This window comes from Gracilinanus agilis, chromosome 4 (genome assembly GCF_016433145.1).
Source record: "Gracilinanus agilis isolate LMUSP501 chromosome 4, AgileGrace, whole genome shotgun sequence".
NCBI classification, from domain to species: domain Eukaryota; kingdom Metazoa; phylum Chordata; class Mammalia; order Didelphimorphia; family Didelphidae; genus Gracilinanus; species Gracilinanus agilis.
The window spans coordinates 246,377,507-246,391,555 of record NC_058133.1 but is presented as its reverse complement, the minus strand read 5'-3'; the positions used below and the strand labels follow the sequence as shown (position 1 = coordinate 246,391,555).

Here is a 14,049-nt window from a genome sequence, read left to right as displayed (position 1 = left end):
AGAGAAAAACTTCTGGTCTACTATTTTTTATGAATAAATTAGGAAAGAAATGTGGATGATCATTCAGTTTATAGAGAGGAAGAAAACATATAATCTGGTATTTAGAACTTGAGTTCTAGATTTTACATAAACTGGCTTCTTTCATTCTCCCCAAGGCAACAAAGGACTCTTGAAACAATTTAAGAGTTCATTCCATTATCTGAGCTTGGCCTCAGAGAAGAGCCTTGGGATTTTTGAAAAGAAAATACAGTGATCCTTCACCTATCATGGGAGTTACATTCCAGAGACCTCCCTCAATAGGTGAAAATCTGTGAAATAGTGGTGTTATATTTATTTTATTATTTATAAATATTTTAAGACTTTATAAACCCTTCCCACTCTCCTATAAACCTTTTCCACAGTCTTATTAACCTACAATCACTGAGCCAATCAGCTCCCAGGATACAGAACACAGTGCTGTGGTTGGTCACCTCTCATTCCATCAGCCAATAGTGTGCTAGGATAAGTGTAACTCTGTGATACAGAATTAGATATATGTTTTTTAAAAACTGTGTTACAGTAAAGCCGCAATAAGTGAACCACAATATAGTAATGGATGACTGTAATAGAATTTCATTTTATTCAATAGAATAATGGTCACTTCAGTATAACTATGTCATTTGATTTTCATAGTCTAGTTTTCTAGCTATATAGATTCATATATACAGATATGTCTATTTACATAGGCATACATATATTATCACCGAGTTGGTGAAAGCAACTCTCGATTAGAGAGGAAGGTGATCAATGCTAGAAAGAGATCAGTACTTGGACTTTAGACCTTTGATGTTAGTACTATATTGTTATTATTATATATAACTTCAAGTACATATGGTATTCTGCAGTGTGGAGCTGAAATAGGAGAATATAGTTACTAGAATATGAAATTAGAAGACATTCAGAATGAAGGATAGTCACTAAGTGAGATGTTTCTCTCTCATACTTGCATAGACAGATCAACGGGACAAATAAAGATAGAACTTTACGATCCTATTGACTCATCACTTTAAGTCATAATTTTTTAATAAATCAAGTGATAATATTTCCCATTTTCCATTCCTCACCTCACCCTAACTCCTACTCTCTTCGGAAGACCCCTAACCAATACCCAGAAGCATTTACTTCTTCGGGTACTTCAGAATTAAAATGTAATTATTCCGTAGGGGAAACCATCTCCTGAGTAAACAATCCATGTCTTCTCTATCCCTCCTCTTCCTTCAATCTGATTTCTTCCCCAAAGCTCCAGGGATTGTGATACATTTGTCCTGTTCACAAAGGCTTTTTATTATCTTAGCTTTGTTTCTTTGGGATCAGATTTACTTCTCTGTCTAAATATGCATTGCCCTTATAGCACCCTGCTTTGAGGAGAGATATTAACAAATGCATCCTCATCCTCTTCTACTTAGTAGTGCTTGAGGTATATTTGAGGAGATTGTTTTCTTTTCTATCTCTTCCTTTGGAAGAAGATATGTGATCAATGGGTTGGAGCTTTTGGATTAATAATCCTGAGATTAGTGGAGGATATCTTGGAATCCTATGAGAACAATAATTACATTTGCATGCTATATATGGGGAGAAATACTATGAATATAGCATTAGTACAGCATGTGCTTTGAAGTGTTGGGTTGGTTTTTTTGTTTGTTTGTTTGTTTTTTAATTTAACTACTAGAGAGTTAAATTTGCCCAGGATCATCTCATTCAGATTTCAAACTCAGTCTTTCTGTAATCTATAAGTGTTAATGTACATGCATGATCATTTTCAGGAATGCAAGCCATACAATGAATTATGTAACTGGATCACTTGGATATTGAATCCAGGTCATAGCCACTTTGCCATTACTTTCACCTGTGCCTATGTGAGACAACCAATATGAATTTAACTTATGAAGCAGGAATTCCATTTTTGATAGGTTTAGGTGACTCTTGGGTAGTAAAGATTCCTATTTCCTATTTTGAAAGATATCCATCTTGGATTGGATTTATCCTAGATTCTGCCATGGACTGTCAGCATGACTTTGGACAAAACACTTTTCTACTTTCAACCTTAGTTTCTTCATCTTTTCAATGTGTTAGCTGGATTAGAAAACCTTTAGGATATTTTTCAGCTTTAATATTCAACATCTCCACTGATAGAGCTCTAGAACAGATTTCCCAACAAGAAGTTGAAGATACCAGATGGCAAATCATAGTCAATCTATATAATCTCTCTGGTAAATTGATATTCAGGTCCAAAGTGTGGCCCTCAATTCCTAAGGTGTCATAGATCTGAGAGTATTGAGAGGGGATCTTGACAGATGCTGAGATGCTGGTCTTGTGCTGGCTCCTGCTCCTTCTTGCCTTAATGACTAGGGAGTCAGGAGGTGACCTAGGTGTGATTGAGAGAGGCAGAAGCTCCTGCCCATCAGTGTCTCAGGACATGGAGTTCTTTGGGTTGAGTACCAAGATCTTGAATCATTTTTTGTATTTTATTTTTCCAAATATTTGCCAGGGAAAATCTCCATGAAATCCTTGTGTTGGGTTGAGAGGGTGGAGCATGGGGATACAGGGGAATATAAATTGGGGCTTGGAGCAAAAAAAAAATTACTGACCACTTTCTTTCTGTAACAATCCTTGGTTGGTGATAGCTAGTTGTGGGGATTACTATATGGAAAATGGACTGGAAATGAATCAGTCTAGTTCTGAAGAAAAATACCTTGTGTTTTGTGAATTGGTACTGGGGGATTTAGTGTCAGGTAAGTGACTGGCCATCCAGATCTGACTGGCAAATTCAATTCCCTAGTGTCTATCTGTAAAGCAGGATGGGAACTGTAGCTCTTTGAAGACTGCTAGCCCTTTAGAGTTTTTATAGAAATTGAAGCTGTGAATTTGTGGAGTCCCAAAGAGCCTAAGGAAGTTTTTCAAAATTTAAAAATGTAAAAGCACCTTCAAGCCTCCTCATACCCCATTTTAATACACTATCTAAATCTCTGTTGGTGAACCTCTGGCACACATACCAGAGGGGGCTTCTTCCCTTCCCCTCTCCATGTACACATGAGGACATTTCTCACATCTCACTCCCCTCTGCCTAGCAGCCCAATGGGAGTGCTTCCTCCCTCCCTTATCTGGGGTAAGGTTGGGGGTTCACATGCAGTGTGAGGATTGCAGTTTGGGCACTCAGTCTCTAAAAAGTTCATCATCACTGATCTAGATGATCTATTGATTAATTTAGATGTGTACATAGAACCAGAATGAGTCAAGTAACCAGAATGTTTGTTTTGGACCTCAAAGTTTATAGTAGAGATTCTTATCCTATACCCCTTTATTTTCATCATGGACCCCCTGATCATCTGGTGAAGACTCTGGATATTATCTCAGAATTATGTTGCAAAATATATGAAATAAAATTTATAGGACTACAAAGGAAACTAATTATACTAAGACAATTATCAAAATAAACATATGGAAAAAAATAGAACCTAGGTTAAGAAATTCTGGCCTAAAAGCTTCATTTTTGTTTTTGTAGTGCAAAACAAAACAGATTCTGATGTTTTACATTTGTATGGTACAATTTACAAAGCATTGTCACATCCATTATTTCATTTCATCTGAAAGCCATTCCAAAAGGCAGGTTAAATACATTTATTACCATTCTCATTTTATAAATGACCAAATTGAAGCTTTTAGATTTAAATTAGTTCTTGTCAATAGTCACATGGTTACTTGAACTCAAATCTTCCAAATTCAAATTCAGTGTTCTTTCCTTAAATTCGGAATTTCATCACTGTGGTATATAGTTTAGACAGTAAAGTCTAGATCCTTACTATATTTTAGTTCGGCCTTAGCCAGAAAATCAGAGACAAGGTAAGAATGAGAATGAAAAGACACCTAAATGAGATATATTATCATTTAATATAGTTTGGTCTATTGATCCACTAGGGAAAACAAACTAGATGAAAAATGTTTATTGTTCTTACTAACATATGCAGTGAGATGGATAGCACATAGAGATGATCTATCTGTTTACATATCTTGGAAAGATACTTCAAATGGAGCCAGAATTGATCATTTGAGCATAGTTGGTTGGATTGCCTTTGGGAAATTATACACTGCTTTTAATGAATCCAACTTCTCTCTGACTGAAAGTCCCATCATTCAAATTCATCCATTCAAGAAGAATTTATTAAGTGCCTCTTATGTGTTCCATCTCACTCTAGGCATTTTTTTCCATCCATCTATTACTGCAGCTTCTGGCATATCAGGCCTCTACTCAGCTTCAGAATTTTTGCCCTGGGATCAAACTGGACGGATGAAAGAGTATCCAAATTCATATGTATGACTATGTCTAATCATAATCTCAAGTTGGAGCAACCAGGTCATGCATATGATCCATCTATTCACCTTGGCTATACTTATATAGGCTATACTTATATAGGCCTTCCAATGTGTTTCACATACATTTGACCTCTTACTCTGAAAGCTGCAATCAAATTAAAACTATTGCCACACCCCTTCTAGGGTTATTCTCTCCAACTTGCATTTAAATTAGTAAGTTGCATATTGGGTCCCCAGTGTTGGGAGAGAATTTCTCTCTCCATTATGTCACTTTGTTTAACATCATCTTTCAGTGACTTGGAGGTCAAAGACCATTGAGTAAACCATAGATAAGCCCTCAGAGAAAGAAAGTTAAAGAAACAAGGAACAATGAGACAGGAAACTGATTCCAAGGATATTGCCCCCCATGGGCAGCCCAGACAAATTGGTTGGTTCCTTAGATGTGATGTGTGAGAGCTAGTGGGTGGAGAAAATAGCTTATAAGGGGAGATCCAGGAATGTGTTGAGGTCTTCTGACTGGATAATGGAGAGCTGAGGAATCCTTGTCGGAGGTTAGCTTCAATCCATCATGGCAACCAATAAATTAGTAAGCTACGTATCTCCCTACTTCTCCCCTACTTTTCCCTCTCTTTACTACTACTTTGATTTAATAAAATTATAAAGCTACTAGCAGCCTCCATAATTTTAATTATTACACTGTAGGGTGATTACTACCTCGATCTGCATAGAGCAATTTCTGCTAAAGTTATAGCTCCCAAGCCCCTTCTGTTGTGTTTACTTTTAATAATCAGCCAGTAGACACAATTAGTCCAATAAAAAAAAGTTTCTAAGATGGTAAATTAAGCTCCTACAAAATTCTTCTCCTCACCTTCCCTCTAAAAAAACAAAAGAAGAAACAAACTTGAGGCATATTTTGCCATAAAATACATACAGCATCTGTGAGAAGAATGAGCATAAACTTGGAGTATACTGAAAGCCATGTACATGTGCTCACAACGACTTTTTGATTTCTCATGATGTCCTCATGTCCTCCCTCCCTGATATTCTCCCTTCCCTGGTGACTTATTCTGGGCAGTTTAGTCACCTGGGTTCTCTAAACCTACTCCTATATGCAGCTTGACTTCTGACTGTCAGGGCTAATTTTCTCTTGAAACTATGGTTGACCCTACTTTGTTATCATGGGCCCCTCTTTGAAGCTGCCTCCATTGACTATCTTTTTGACTCTGCTGAGTATAGAGTCTCACACTGAATTAAGTAGCTCTGTCATAGGTCACCATGGTTATGAGTCAAGGAAGGGGGAAGAAATTCCTGTCACTCTCCTAGCAATTGCAAAAAGAAAGGAAAAAAGCAATATTCTCTCAAGAACTAGGTTCTTCCTCCACAGATGACTTTTTCTACAAGGCCTTCCTAACTCTTCTGTCCTCAGATTTGTCAGACTAGTTTATTAAAGGGCCTTGACTAGTATTTGACCTTTAGTCAGTCAGTGAGAACTTTTTTTTTAATTTCATGTCTTCACACCTCTAAAGAGGTAGCAAAGTCAAAACACTTTTTTTGTATTTCATTTGTCACCTTTTTTGTCTCTGTGTCTTGCCTCTCTTGTGATTTCATTAACTGAGCTGAGGGAGGGGAATGATTGATCAACTCTCACCTTACACTAACATTGCTCTGGATAACCCATGTCAATCAATTTTCCTTTGACTCTGTTGCCAATATCTCAAACTTAACAGACTAAAATACCTTCTCTTGGCCATTACTCACTTATATGTATGGCCTCTCCCTATTAGAATAGGGAAATGTAACATACATGCTCTAGGCAGGAATTGTCTTGCTTTTGTATTTGTATTCCTTAGCACTTATTATAATGTTTGGCACATGATGAGTTCATAATAAATGTTTATTGATCATTTATTAATGTGTGTCAGATACTACACTCAGTGCTACAAATAATAAAAAAAATATAAAGATAAAAACAATTAGGCCCCTCAAGAAGTTTACATTTTATTAGAAGTACCATATAACCAAGAAAGTCATTACTAAATATCAACAAAATCAGTTCAAAGTAATTAGAAAAGGACAGGATACTATCAACTTGAAGATCAGAATAAACTATATTTATGAAATGGTACTTGAACTGATTCTCAAAGGAAATTGGGGTCTCTCTGAGGCAGCGGTAAAGAAGGAAATTCTTCATGGGATGACTGAAGAGTTTGCGTAAAGTCATGGGAGAAGATGAAATGCCACGTATGGGAATTCTATAGACCTGTTAGCTTCTGAAGAATTAAAGCTGAAGGTTATTTCAAATACAAATAGAGAAGAGTGGGTGTGAGTAGCTATAAGGCATTATTAACTAAAAGTCACCCAACAAAAAAGAACTCAACAGAGGCATCTGAGCTGTATGAGCCAATCAGATAACCTCATCATCATTTGGGGCTCTATGTACACAGATATGAAGCAAGAATATTGATCATGTCTTTCTCTTTTCTTCTTAGTGCCCCCTTCCAATGAAGAATAATGGAAAAAGTCAACATAAGCATCTCAGAAGGCTTTCTATTATTGGGCTTCTCTGACCGGCCATTACTAGAGATAATTCTTTTCATATTTGTCTCAATTTTCTATGTGTTGACTCTTTTGGGAAATGCCACCATCATGCTGGTATCCCGCTTAGATGCTCGGCTTCACACTCCGATGTACTTCTTCCTCACCAACCTCTCCTTTTTAGACATTGGTTTCACTACTAGTATTGTCCCTCAACTACTAGTTAACCTCTGGGGTGCAAAGAAAACAATTAACTATGCAGGTTGTGTGATCCAGTTCTATATTTCCCATTGGCTGGGGGCCACTGAATGTGTCCTCTTAGCAGTCATGTCCTATGACCGCTATGTTGCTATCTGCCGGCCCCTCCACTACACTATTATCATGAATTCAAGGGTCTGCTGTGGCTTGGTGGTCTTTCTACCTCCCTGCTAGGCTCAACACTCACAGTACAACTGCCTCTGTGTGGGCACAACCGTATTGACCACTTCTTCTGTGAGATGCCCCTCATCATGCAGCTGACCTGTGTGGACACCAGTCTCAATGAGCTGGAGATGTATGTAGCCAGCTTCATCTTCGTGGTATTGCCCCTGGGACTTATCCTGGTTTCTTTATAGTCAGATTGCTCGGGCTATGCTGAGGATCAAATCCACTGAGGGGAGGGCCAAGGCATTTAACACCTGCTCCTCTCACTTGATGGTAGTGTTCCTGTTTTATGGGAGCATCATTTTCATGTATCTTCAACCTGCTAAGAGCAGTTCCCATGAGCAGGGCAAGTTCATCACTCTCTTTTACACTGTGGTGACACCCATGCTAAATCCACTCATCTATACTTTGAGGAACAAAGATGTAAAAGGAACCCTGAAGCAATTGGTAATAGGATCTGGCTGTGGTCCAGTAAAGAAACAGAGGGCCATTTCAGGAAGTTTAGAGGAATTACAAAGTAACTCAACAGTTTTAATAAAATAATGCTAGTTAATGTTTAAAAAAAAATTGTTACGGCAAGATAAAAGGCATTTCATCTTTCATCCCAAGTCCAACAAGCTCATATGACTTTGAAAAAATTATTTAATTCCACCTGAGTCTCAATTCCATCATCCCTAGAAAAGAGCTGATGTCCTGGAGGGAGGGGGAGAGAAACAGACAGACAGACAGACAGACAGACAGACAGACAGACAGAGACAGAGACAGAGATGGAGATGGAGACGGAGAAACAGAGAGAGGACTGGATATAGAGCCAGAAGAGATAAATTGTAGTCTTCGCTCTCTCATTAACAAGCTTATGTGACCTTGGAAAAGTCAATTGACCTGTTTAAGATCTTCACTTTCCTCCCCAGAGTGGAAATATGGCAAAGCAAAAAGAATGTTTGATGTGGAGTCAGAGAATCTGGCCATCAGTCTCACCTTAGGCATTTACCAGCTGTGTGAATCATTTCTCTTCTCTGTAGCTAAATAGAAAAGGGCTCAAGTAAACTTCTAGTTTGAAAGTTGAAAAAAGTAAAATTATCTCCTTCTGACTGGGGACTATAAACATACATTAATATTAAATTATACATTATTTAACATATATGATAACATCATAATCTATTTATAGTAGCATATGTGCACAATAGCAACACAGGTGTGTGCCTATTGTAATGGGGGTAATTTGAGGAAAGGTGTGGAGTATAAGGGAATTTTTAAAGGAGGTTATCAGGGATTTATTAGATAGTAAATCTAGGTTACAGGTAGGCTGGAAAAAGGAGATTCAGGATATAATAGGGCTGAAGTCAGGAGTTTAACACTGAAGGAATAAGATCTTCAGGGAGAAGGAGAATTAATCTAACAGGCAAATACAGCAGGGCTTATAGACCAGGACTCAGACTTAAACACAGGCTGAGGGAAATAGACTAAACTGAAATTAACAACAAGCTTAGTAAATTTCACAGGAAGGGACTTGTTTTGAAGTTACACCTTCCTCCAAGATGGATACCCCAGCTTCCCTTCAAGCCCAGAGTATGTTAGTTCTTTCCCTCTTCTTCTCTCTCTTAATAACTATCTGATCAATTATACTAATAAGTCTGTTAAAACACAAAAAGGTTTATTATTTTCAAAAGGATGATCTGACAGGAAAGTGGATTAAGGAAGCCCTAACAATTGTCTCAGGAACCTCAGGTGGCAGAAGGGAGGCAAAGATGGAGTCTGAGTAAGGACCTGCCTTTAACTCAAGCTTACAAAGTGCTCTTGATATCTAAAGGAAATAAATGATGACTGACTAGTTTCTTTATATCTGATATTGTCAATTATAATTAACCCTTCACAGATTTGAACTCCTCTCTAATTACTCTCCTTATTAACTCCACAGACATATAAGGTAAGGGATGGAAGGTAGGAAATAATATTAGGGAAGGAAGATATAAAGGGTTTAGCCAAAATAACAATTTCTTAAATAAATATTTCAAAGCTAGGCTAAATTTCAATACTACAGATAGGTAAGGAAGCAGCTTGGCTGGTCAGACAACCTCCCTCCACAGGAAACCCAAACCAACTCTCCTCTTCCTCAAGATTCCAAACCCCTAACTGCTTTTAGAACTCAGCCAAAGCTTGAAAAAACTATATGACCCCCTCTCTCTATACTACACTATACATATACATGCATGTATACTTATATGCATGTATATGTATACATCATATATAATTATAATTCACTGGTTGTCTTCAATGCCTTTCATTCCTCTCTTCTCCATCTTAGTTACTATTAAGTGATATGGTTTTTACATATATATCATACACATATATAATATATATGGTGTAAACTATTAAGAAACGTTATTCTTATGTATGGCATTTCACATGATGGTAACATACACAATATATACATACATGTCCACAGTGTTATGTGTGGCACATGTGATGTTTAGGTAATATAAAGTTATAAATTACATATTTACATTTAACAAATATGTCCCAATAGAAACTTTAATACACCATAAAACTTTTATCAGCTCTTTATTATGTGAAGAAAGGAAGAAGGGAAGGTGTGAATGACAAATTTTGTACTATCCTTTTATTTAACTTAAGAGAAAAATACAAACATAAATGAACAAGAGAGAATACTTTGAAGTGGATTCATGCCAAATAGTGAAGGGAAACCATCTGGAAGGACATATTTACAATTGATACTTATTCTACAGAAGGAATTGAGCAAAAAAAAAATGAAACTTTAATGATAGTTGAGCAAAAGGCTGAAAATTAACATTTCGTTCATCAAAAGTTATTCTAAAGGTTCCGGGTTAAGATGGCGGCAGAGTAAAAAGCAGCTCTTAACCTCTCCTGACCGAAACACACAAAACTCCTCAAGGGGACATAAAAACAAGTCCAGACAAATGGAGGAACCCGACAACAGGGTGCAGCTTGGAAGGTACGTGGAATCGGGACATTTCCATGCTATAAAGGGGTGAAACAGCTCTCACTAAATCGCGGGCTCAGCAACCACGCCACCCCCACCCCCTCCACACACACACCACCTATAGCGCCGAAGCCAGTTAAAAAGAAATAGAGCAAGTTTGGGGCACCCATCAAGTCATTGGCAGCTCCAGGGCCTGTTCCTGAGAGCAGCAAGATTTGAGACCCCAATAAGCCAAAGAACGCACCCGAAATTTGAGCACGGGAGAGCGCAGACCCGGCGGAGGCGTGGGTGGAGGCAGACACAGCCAGGAGCCAAAGCTCTGAAACCCTCAGTGGGGAACCAGTGCTGACAGGTATATGACTGTGGAAGCAGCGCCCTGAGACTTGTAAAGGAACCTCCAGCAGAGGATCAAGCAAGGGGGTCCACCAGGGGGCTTGACCTTGGAAAAAACCAGAACTCAGACCTCAGAAGCCAAAAGACAGCAGCAAGGATAAAGCTGAGAAGATGCTGGGCTAATGATGGCTACCCAGACTCAGGAAGTTCAGAAGAGAAAGCTAAACAACAAGAAAAAGAAGTCTTTAACACTTGACAACTTTTACACAGAGAAAATTCAGACAACCGAGCAAACAGAGGAGGAGAACAAACAAGCATCCGGACCCTCCTCAAATAAGGAAAACGGGTCACAAGCTATAGAAGAGTTCAAAACTGAGATTCTGAGGAAGATGGAAGAGATCTGGCAAGAAAATAACAGTTTAAAAGGTAGAATCTTGCAATTAGAAAGTGAGGCTCAGAAATCAAATGAACTGATAAGCAAATTGAATACCAGAAATGACCAGATTGAAAAGATCATAGATGAAAACGAAAAGTTTAGAGCCGAAAACCAGTCCCTAAAGGCTAGAATTGAGCAATTAGAAGCTAATGATCTCTCAAGACAACAAGAACAAATAAAACAAAGTCAAAAGACTGAAAAAATAGAAGGAAACATGAAATATCTCAATAAGAGAGTGACAGACCAAGAAAACCGGTTTAGAAGAGACAATTTGAGAATAATTGGTCTTCCAGAAAAACCAGAAATTAATAGAAACCTGGACTCCGTACTAAAAGAAATTATTCAGCAAAATTGCCCTGAAGTCCTACAACAAGAGGGCAATATAGACATCGAAAGGACTCATAGAACACCCACTACATTCGATCCAGAGAAGAAAATGGTTAGAAATATTATTGCCAAATTCAAAAGCTTTCAAGCAAAAGAAAAAATCTTACAAGAAGCCAAAAAGAGACAATTCAAATATCAAGGAACACCAATCAGGATCACACAGGATCTGGCAGCCTCCACGCTAAAAGACCGTAAGGCTTGGAATACAATATTCAGAAAGGCAAGAGAGCTGGGCCTGCAACCATGAATTAACTACCCATCAAAATTGACTATATATTTCCAGGGGAAAGTATGGGCATTCAACAAAATTGAAGAATTCCAGGTATTTGCACAGAAAAGACCAGGGCTAAATGGAAAGTTTGATATCCAACCACAAAAATCGAGAGAAACATGAAAAGGTAAATAAGAAACAGAGGGGAAAGAAAGGAAACTTATAATTTTTAAATTTGCTTTTCTAAGGGCCTCAGTAACATCTAATTATATGTATTCCTGTGTAGAGAAATATTATGTATAATTCTCTGTAGTGAACTTTATTCACTATTATAGTATCCACTATTATAGTAATCAGAAGAATAATTCACAGGGTGAGGGTGGAACACTAAATAATCTAAGATGACATGGGGGGTGGGAAAGAGGGGGTGAATAGCAGGGGACACCAAGAGAAACTTGAGTGAATGAGAAAAATAGGATATTCTATTACACACAAAGAGGGTATGGGAAGGAGAGTGGACAAATACTATTATAAGTAGGAGAGGAAGAGAGTATTAAGAGGTAATAATCAAACCTTACTCTCAGTGTAATCAACCCAGAGAGGGAAGAGTAGCTATACTATCCATTGGGACATAAAACTCTTATCTAACCCTTCTGAGAAAGTCAAAGGGGATAAATCAAGGGAAACAGGGGAGTGGGGAGGTCAAAAAAAGGGAGGGGAGAAGAAGGGGGAGGGAATTCATAAGGCCGTTAAAAACAAAAAGGGGGGGGAAATAAGGGAGGGGGTAGAAAGGGAAGTTAATCAAGGGAGGGGATAAGGGATAGTGGCTCAATAGCAAACCACTGGTTTTAAAGGAAATAGTGTAAGGAAAAGGGGTAGGAATAGGGGAGGAAACGAAAATGTCAGCAAATGCACAACTGATGATTATAACTCTGAATGTGAATGGGATGAACTCGCCCATAAAACGGAAGCAAATAACAGAGTGGATTAGATACCAAAATCCTAACATATGTTGTCTACAAGAAACACATATGAGGTAGGTGGACATACACAAGTTTAAGGTTCAGGGCTTGAGCAAAACCTTTTGGGCATCAAATGAGAAAAAGAAGGCAGGAGTGGCTATTATGATTTCTGACAAAGCCAAAGTAAAAATAGATATGATTAAAAAAGACAGGGAAGGTCATTACATCCTGATTAAAGGCAGTATAAACAATGAGGAAATAACACTGCTCAATATATATGCACCAAGTGGCATAGCATCCAAATTCATAAAGGAGAAACTGGCAGAGCTCAAGAAGGAAATAGATAGTAAAACCATACTAGTGGGAGATCTAAATATTCCTCTTTCAGATCTAGATAAATCAAACCAAAAAATAAATAAGAAAGAGGTAAGAGAGGTGAATGAAGTCCTAGAAAAATTGGATTTAATTGATATGTGGAAAAAAATAAATAGGGACAAAAAGGAATACACCTTCTTTTCAGCTGCACATGGCACATTCACAAAGATTGACCATGTTAGGGGGCATAGAACCACTGCAAACAAATGCAAAAGAGCAGAAATAATAAATGTAACCTTCTCAGATCATAATGCAATAAAAATAATAATTAGTAAGGGCACCTGGACAGGAAAATCAAAAACTAATTGGAAATTAAATGATATGATTCTCCAAAACCAATTTGTCAAAGAAGGAATCATAGAAACAATCAATAATTTCATTGAAGAAAATGACAATGATGAGACATCCTACCAAACTCTGTGGGATGCGGCCAAGGCAGTACTCAGGGGGAAATTTACATCCTTGAGTGCATATATTAACAAATTAAGGAGGGCAGAGATTAATGAATTGGGCATGCAACTCAAAAAATTAGAAAGCAAGCAAATTAAAAATCCCCAGATGAAAACTAAATTAGAAATACTAAAAATCAAGGGAGAAATTAATAAAATCGAAAGTAATGGAACTATTGAATTAATAAATAAGACTAGAAGCTGGTACTTTGAAAAAACAGATAAAATAGACAAAGTACTAGTTAATCTAATAAAAAAAGGAAAGAAGAAAACCAAATTGACAGTATCAAAGATGAAAAGGGAAACCTCACCTCTAATGAAGAGGAAATTAAGGCAATCATTAAAAACTATTTTGCCCAATTATATGGCAATAAATATAACAATTTAGGAGATATGGATGAATATTTACAAAAATATAAACTGCCTATATTAACAGCAGAAGAAATAGAATACCTAAATAATCCCATATCAGAAAAAAGAAATTGAACAAGCCATCAAAGAACTCCCTAAGAAAAAATCGCCAGGGCCTGATGGATTCACAAGTGAATTCTATCAGACATTCAAAGAGCAACTAATCCCAATACTATACAAATTATTTGATATGATAAGCAAAGAAGGAGTCCTAC

At 37.5% G+C, this 14,049-nt stretch overlaps 1 protein-coding gene across 1 annotated transcript; it reads left to right on the top strand.

Moving 5' to 3' along the window:
* The first annotated feature begins 6,861 nt into the window (after nucleotides 1–6,861).
* LOC123246285 (olfactory receptor 2C3-like) lies at nucleotides 6,862–7,851 on the top strand. The gene is given in 3 exon segments (XM_044675204.1): nucleotides 6,862–7,276; nucleotides 7,279–7,493; nucleotides 7,495–7,851. Coding segments are annotated over 3 exon segments (987 nt in total).
* Nucleotides 7,852–14,049: the final 6,198 nt, after the last annotated feature.